Raw genomic sequence first — 8,517 nt, forward strand, 5'->3', positions numbered from 1 at the left:
CGGGGATCGACCGAAACACGAAACCCAATGCAAAGTCAATGGGAAATCTATCTTTTTTTTTTTCTCTCTCTCTCTCCTCCGTCCCTGAACAGAAAAGCTGGTGTTACACATTGCAAATCGCTACAGCGCACAAGCGACAAGATGGCGATAGGCGTCCACACCCCTAAGACCTATGTCATCATTCTGCCCACGCTCCTTCATTGGCTGAAAAAATGGCACCACCTACAGTAGCTGCACCAATGATGTCACCACCTACAGTAGCTGCACCAATGATGTCACCACCTACAGTAGCTGCACCAATGATGTCACCACCTACAGTAGCTGCACCAATGATGTCACCACCTACAGTAGCTGCACCTATGATGTCACCACCTACAGTAGCTGCACCTATGATGTCATCACCTACAGTAGCTGCACCTATGATGTCACCACCTACAGTAGCTGCACTTATGATGTCACCACCTACAGTAGCTGCACCAATGATGTCACCACCTACAGTAGTTGCACCTATGATGTCACCACCTACAGTTGCTGCACCTATGATGTCACCACCTACAGTAGCTGCACCTATGATGTCACCACCTACAGTAGCTGCACCTATGATGTCACCACCTACAGTAGCTGCACCTAAGATGTCACCACCTACAGTAGCTGCACCAATGATGTCACCACCTACAGTAGCTGCACCTATGATGTCACCACCTACAGTAGCTGCACCTATGATGTCACCACCTACAGTAGCTGCACCTATGATGTCACCACCTACAGTAGCTGCACCTATGATGTCACCACCTACAGTAGCTGCACCTATGATGTCACCACCTACAGTAGCTGCACCTATGATGTCATCACCTACAGTAGCTGCACCAATGATGTCACCACCTACAGTAGCTGCACCTATGATGTCATCACCTACAGTAGCTGCACTTATGATGTCACCACCTACAGTAGCTGCACCTATGATGTCACCACCTACAGTAGCTGCACCTATGATGTCACCACCTACAGTAGCTGCACCAATGATGTCACCACCTACAGTAGCTGCACCTATGATGTCACCACCTACAGTAGCTGCACCTATGATGTCACCACCTACAGTAGCTGCACCTATGATGTCACCACCTACAGTAGCTGCACCTATGATGTCACCACCTACAGTAGCTGCACCTATGATGTCATCACCTACAGTAGCTGCACCTATGATGTCACCACCTACAGTAGCTGCACCTATGATGTCACCACCTACAGTAGCTGCACTTATGATGTCACCACCTACAGTAGCTGCACCTATGATGTCACCACCTACAGTAGCTGCACCTATGATGTCACCACCTACAGTAGCTGCACCTATGATGTCACCACCTACAGTAGCTGCACCTACGATGTCACCACCTACAGTAGCTGCACCAATGATGTCACCACCTACAGTAGCTGCACCTATGATGTCACCACCTACAGTAGCTGCACCTATGATGTCACCACCTACAGTAGCTGCACCTAAGATGTCACCACCTACAGTAGCTGCACCTACGATGTCACCACCTACAGTAGCTGCACCTATGATGTCACCACCTACAGTAGCTGCACCTACGATGTCACCACCTACAGTAGCTGCACCTATGATGTCATCACCTACAGTAGCTGCACCTATGATGTCACCACCTACAGTAGCTGCACCTACGATGTCACCACCTACAGTAGCTGCACCTATGATGTCATCACCTACAGTAGCTGCACCTATGATGTCACCACCTACAGTAGCTGCACCTATGATGTCACCACCTACAGTAGCTGCACCTATGATGTCACCACCTACAGTAGCTGCACCTATGATGTCACCACCTACAGTAGCTGCACCTACGATGTCACCACCTACAGTAGCTGCACCTATGATGTCATCACCTACAGTAGCTGCACCTATGATGTCACCACCTACAGTAGCTGCACCTATGATGTCACCACCTACAGTAGCTGCACCTATGATGTCACCACCTACAGTAGCTGCACCTACAATGTCACCACCTACAGTAGCTGCACCTATGATGTCATCACCATGCCGTTGGAGGTTATTACTGTCACCATGCCTGTGTGTTCTGGTGGTTCTAATGAAATGACAGTGGTCTCTTCCTTCCAGTTGTATAGAAGCATCTTGTCTATTTCCACTTTCCGTGTAGAGCCTGTTCACAGAGCGCATCACTGCATTGACTGGCAGAATGTTGGCACAGTAAATAATTACTAGCTTTAGTAGGCCAGCTTGTGTGGGTGGGTGGAAGATATGCACTGCTGAACTTATCTGGAAGTATAATTGTGCTTGGCAGGCTGTGAGATTTTCAAGGGTTCTCTTTAAAATGACAACGCTCCATTCTCAAGACATAAGAGACAGGATTTCAAGTAAAATATTGATACAGTAATAACGGGAAGACACATCAGGATAAGGAATGGAGGCACAAGCAACAATAAACAGGGTATTTCTATCAATTTACAAATCAATGAATGCGTTTATTGAACAGATACTGGGGTTTCCATTACCTGGGGATCTGTTGTTTAATACTGGATTCGAAAATGCAGCATAAATAGATTATCACACAAAGGCTAAATGAATGCTACAATTTATATTATCACAACCAATAGGATTGAAATGATAATGAAAAATACAATCAAGAGAAGAAAAAAAGCATAAAAGCAAAATATACTGTATACAATACAAAAATATTATCCAAAGTTCCGCCCAAGCAATAAACATATTTTATACTCGGCCTCCATATCTGGAGGAGACCTCCGCTCGCTCTTCAGTCCAAGGGGGATCCGTACTAGTCCCCTAGTAATAATCTCCTGCTGCTGAAACACTGATGTTTTACAAACAACAGCAAACGGCCCAGTTAGTGATGCTTCGCTGTAATCAGGGTCTCTGTCCCTATATTATGGCTGCTCTCAGATTAGGTGGCAAAAAGCTGGTGACAGATTCCCTACAAACACCCTATTCTTGAATATTTTGTGATTTCTTGAACCTCTCTACTGTTCAAAGTTTTATCCATGTGAATATAATGGTTCCTACTCTTCTACATTGATATAGTATTTAAAGGGGTATGCCCATATCCAAGATCCTATCCCAATATGTAGTAGGTGTAATAATAATAATAATAATAATAATTAATTATTAATAATAATAACAATAATACCAGCAAATACCTCCTAGTAGAAATGTAGTATAGTTTTCTGATTTGCTATGTCTGTTTCCTCATGTGCAGACATTGCATTGCAGGACCTTAGGTATCCATGGTTACGACCAATAGCAACTAGCTAACTGTCACTATATCATTGGTCGTAACCATAGATACATAAGGTCCTGCAGTGCCTGCACATGAATAAAGAGACATAGCCAATCAGAAAAACTATACTACCTTTCTAATTGGATGTATTTGCTATTATTATTATGAGTATTACACCTACTACCTATTGGGATAGAATCTTGGCGATGGGAACACCTCTGTAACCTTGTTTATAACCATGTAATCATAAATAATGGCTACATGCTTGATCTCATTCTTCCTTGGAGTAAATGGTATGTAAAGAAATCTCCAATTATTCCCTGTAAGAAGGTTGAAAATGAGTCTAACTTCCCCTTAAAAAATTAAGGACTTGCCTTAGGCTACGTTCACATTAGCGTTACGCTAATGTGCGTCGCTGTTGCGTCGGCGACGCAGCGGCGACGCAGCGGCGACGCGCCCCTATGTTTAACATAGGGGACGCATGCGTTGTTTTGGTGGCGTTTTTCGCCACGTGCGTCGTTTCCGACGCAAGAAAACGCTACATGTAGCATTTTCTGTGCGTCCGATTTTCGTCAAAAACGACGCACGCGTCGCCGACGCAACGGCGACGCGACGCTAATGTGAACGTAGACTTACTGAAACTTCCGCCAGGAGCTAGCTCAGTGTTTGTTATTGCATTGGGTTGCTGTTGACTGTGTTGTAGTCATTACCGCAGGGGCGGTGCTCACAGTAGCCTAAAGAAATGCCCCCAAAGAATCCTGTGAAACGCGCCCTTTTGGTAAAAACCATAAAAATGATCATTAAATATAAAGGCCCTTATCTCTATTAAAAAAACAACATATGGCGGATTAAAAGAAATTATCCACAAACAAATACTGGCATATGCAGGGGAGGAGCCAAAATAAAATAAGAGTGAAAATTGGCCACTTTTGATTCGGTGACAAGTTCTCTTTCAGGCCAAATTAGGCCTGGTTCTTAAGCAGTTAATGTGTGAGTAGGCTGCCAGAGTGTGCAGGATAACCTTACGTGCTACTGCAGTACATTGATGTTGGAGCACACTCAAACGGCCGTATGTCTCGGATGTTGATTGGAACATAATGCTCGGACTGGCGGTTGGCTCTCCCGACCCGAGCATGAAAACTTCATATATTTCTATCCAGCTGTCACACTCTAGTCGGGAGAGCCGCCGGCCAGTCCGAGCATTGTATTCCGACCTCTGTTCGATTTAAATTGGCTATTGGTTGGAACATAATGCTCGGACTGGCCGGCGGCTCTACCGACCCAAGTGTGAAAACGTCATATATTTCTATACAGCTGTCACACTGTAGTCAGAAGAGCCGCCGGCCAGTCCGAGCATTGTATTCCGACCTCTGTCCGATTTAAATTGGATGTTGATTCGAACATAATGCTCGGACTCGCCGGCGGCTCTTGTGAACCGAGCTTGAAAACTTGATATATTTCTATCCAGCTGTCACACTCTAGTCGGCAGAGCCACCGGCCAGTCCGAGCATTGTATTCCGACCTCTGTCCGATTTAAATCGGATGTTGATTGGAACATAATGCTCAGACTGGCCGGCGGCTCTACCGACTCGAGTGTGAAAACGTCATATATTTCTATCCAGCTATCACACTCAGGTCAGTAGAGCTGCCGGCCAGTCCGAGTATTGTATGCCGACCTTTGTCCAATTTATATGGCTGTCTGATTGTGCCCCTTAAGAGAAGTGATTAGGAGAGAGAGCTGAACTAAGCACTGAATGGCGTGACACAGACTCTGTGCCAGGGCAAGTTGAGACCTGTTTTGCAGTTTGCCAGCAGATTGATGTTTATAGCAATCATCTACCTCTGAGATTGTTGTTGACTCTTGAGAGAACATTTGAAACCACCAAGAACTTTGCTCTTTAGAGACTTTTCAAAATTCAAGCTTGTTGCCTCTCCGTAAAGTTTCCCTGAACGTTATCCTCTGCATAACTTTATTTCTCCCACCGTTCCAGTGCATTGTGGATGGGAGGGCTCTGCTCTGGCCCTTTCAAGGCTCCATTAAAGGTAATCTGCGACCAGTTTTTTGATACCTCAGCTAAATGCAGCATAATGTAGGGACAGAGACCCTGATTCCAGTGATGTATCACTTAGTTTACTTGGTTCAGCAGTTGTGATGCAATCAGAGTTTTTAGATATAGCAGGGTTCAAAAGGAAATCCCGTCCACACCCTGATTAGCAGCCTTCTGTGTACATTGACAGTAAGCTGCTAATCAGTGCTGGGGGGCGTGGTTGGACCAGCACTCACGTGGTCACCAGTCCAGGCAGTGATAATATCCTGCTGATAAAACACTCATTGTATTGAAATGACAGCACACAGCCTAATAAGTGACATATCAACGAAATCCGTGTCTCAGCCCCTACATTATGCTGCACTCAGATTACATAGCTGACAAATGCCCTTTAAGTAGATACAGATTTCCGCTGACCTATATCTGCATACATTTACATTCTGAATTTCATTCTGTTTTTATCGTCCTCACTACCTGGGTGATTAGCCTGATGAGTATATTCTACATTTTACTCTTGACTGATGCTGTTTTTTTTTTTTTTAGTCTTTTAACAAAGTGACGAGGATTTTTCTGATAAATGTTTAACTTTTATCCGGGATTAAATCCTTAACATTTGTTCAAAAAAAATAAAAAAGTGTTGCTGCATCAGAATAACCGCTGTTCCCTGCCCCATATTAAGCTGCTATCCTCACACCGCCTTGTGCTTGCTCTTTACAGATAGCAAAATGTTTAATCCAAAGACCAAATTTAGCCCATACATTGCCTTTCCTAGGCATCTTGATTGAAGTATGAATATTGGCCTGTTTGAGCTGTGGATTTGCAAGTTTAAACCATCTCTCAGTGGCAGGTGCTTGCAGCGAGATAAGGGAATGTGTGCGGCATTCCTGTGTTGGTGAGTGGGATAATAGATGCATTAACATATATAATGCCGCTGAATTAAAGGGACAGCGCTCCACTATAGTCAGGTACCTATTATCACGCATTCAAGGCCAAATAGGGTAACCTGAAAGGCAAAAATTTGCACTAAATTTTTTTTTACATGGATTAAATGAGTTGAAAATAGAAAAACATCAGCATAAAAGGAGAACGTTACCATATTGCATTACACATACAAAGATCTTACTCTGAGTCTAGGATGGCGGAACGTTTCAATTTCTCGTCTGAAGGTCCAGACACCTTCAACATTTATTTTATTTGTTGGTCACGGTGTATCAACTTTACACTTGTCCCTCCTCACCGGTCTATGGAGGGAGTGTGAAGTCTTCAGGATCTGCCTTCCTCTTTTCCTTCGGGAAGAGAGCCACTCTAGACTAAGCTCCTTGTTCCCCTAGGGTGAAAACCCAGGTGGATGCTGGGTGCACCATTGGTTCATTCCAAGCTTCGGCGAGGGGAGGTCACTGATGTTGGACTCTCGCTGTGGCCAGGGGCGTAATGATCGCGGTTCCAGATGGTGCGACTGGAGGAAGGGGGGCCCAGCTTCTCACCCTGCTACAGATGAGGATGATGTGGGAGCCGGGGAAGGTGAGTAGAATTTTTTGAATGCATTGAGAACAATGGCAGAACTGTGACATACTGTATATATGAAGGAATCCAGGATCAGGATGGGGGACATATATAGCTGGGATGGGCCCAGTGTGAGGGGCATATACAGTATACCAGGATACGGAACATATATGACTGGAAGGGGCCCATGATGGGGGAAATATTTACCTATAAGGTGTCAAGAATGGGGATATATATATTAGGAAAGGGCCCAATATGGGGGACATCAATACTAGGAAGGGGTCCAGGATTGGGGAATATTTACCCGGAAGAGGCACAGGAATGAGGACATATATACCGGGAAGGAGCCCAGGATGGGAAACATTAGTACATAATGAAGGGGACAACAAGTCCTTATAGGATTTAAAATGCTACAATGACATACATCTGACCAAAACGCAGGAGGGTGCCCAAGTTCAAATCTTGCAAAGGGGCCCACCAGAACTCATGCTACTGGCTGTTTTTTGCACCTGAAGGACAGTGAAAGTTTTTTGGGGAGCCCTTCTATTTCGGGAGTCATCCGTGACAGATTCCATCCACGAGCTCTATTTTTGTGTGGCACCGTCACATTTTTATGAGAGTGGAAGAAGATGGACATTTTGACCACTTTTCCGTTTGTTTAGTAATGTGCTTTATTAGCGATAGGTTGTGTTCTACCCAGCAACAGGGAGTTAATAGTGATGGCTAGGGTTGATAGATGGACTAAACCAGAGTGAGAGGGGCTAAAGTGAAGGGACAGAAGTCAGATAGGGCCTAGTGCACAGTAGAAGCAGACTTATGGTCTGACCAGTGAACAGAATTTTGTGTCACAGAATTGAGAGGAGACCGAGGCAACGGATAGCGAGATGCAGAGTAGACACTGAGGCAATGCGATAGTTGGAGTGAGCAATTTAATGGAGATGAAATTCAGGGAAGGAGACCTAGTGGGTTGTTCCCGAGTTTGTAAGCCGAAGAGGTAACAGGACTACTTAGAGCAGGAAAAGCAAGACAAAGACAGTTCCCCGGGTGGCAGTTCCAAGGTGTCGACAAGCAGAGAAACTAAGTAAAGGCCATAGTGGCATAAGTAGCTCCCCTGAAAGGAAAATGAATCGGAACCGTGGGTTGAAGTACAGGACTCTCACTGACTGGACTATAGTTGTTGTTATTGGGGACAATGGAAGCTGGGTGATGGTGAAGGCATAAGAAATAACTGAGGCAGAATCGAGTGAGTTTAATAAAGGAAAGAGAGAATGTGTATGAAGGATATTCCGTGTGTTAAGAGAATCATCCATGAAGTTTTATACCGGCTATCCACTGTACCGCTCCCTATGGTGACGTTCAGTAAAAGATAGTTTATTTTTGAGTGGTGTTCTCCCTCACTGAACTTCACAACACCTGGTCCTGGCAAGCAGAAGTCACCGGCATCATGTGGTCTGCAGGAGTGTAGCTCCCCCGTAGACAAAGTCCACCCAGCCAGGACCCTCATTTTCATGTAAGATGCCAGGGCACGGAAGACGAGTACCTCACCCACTGCTACATCCCCACGTCACATTGCAAGATGACGATCTCAAGCTTTCAAAGATTAAAAAAGCATACAACCTACATAAAACAATTTTAACAATAGTGGATATGAAGAAATAATCAGGATATTTGCTACTAGGCCCAATTAAAGGTCCCTT

General features: G+C 44.8%; 1 protein-coding gene across 1 annotated transcript; it reads left to right on the forward strand.

The window, feature by feature from the left end:
- The first annotated feature begins 212 nt into the window (after positions 1–212).
- On the forward strand, positions 213–2,114 carry LOC138674439 (proline-rich protein 36-like). Its single transcript, XM_069762280.1, has one exon. It carries the CDS (start codon positions 213–215, stop codon positions 2,112–2,114), a length of 1,902 nt encoding a protein of 633 aa, XP_069618381.1.
- The last annotated feature ends 6,403 nt before the right edge of the window (positions 2,115–8,517 follow it).

The sequence above is a fragment of the Ranitomeya imitator genome, chromosome 4 (assembly GCF_032444005.1).
Source record: "Ranitomeya imitator isolate aRanImi1 chromosome 4, aRanImi1.pri, whole genome shotgun sequence".
NCBI classification, from domain to species: Eukaryota; Metazoa; Chordata; class Amphibia; order Anura; family Dendrobatidae; genus Ranitomeya; species Ranitomeya imitator.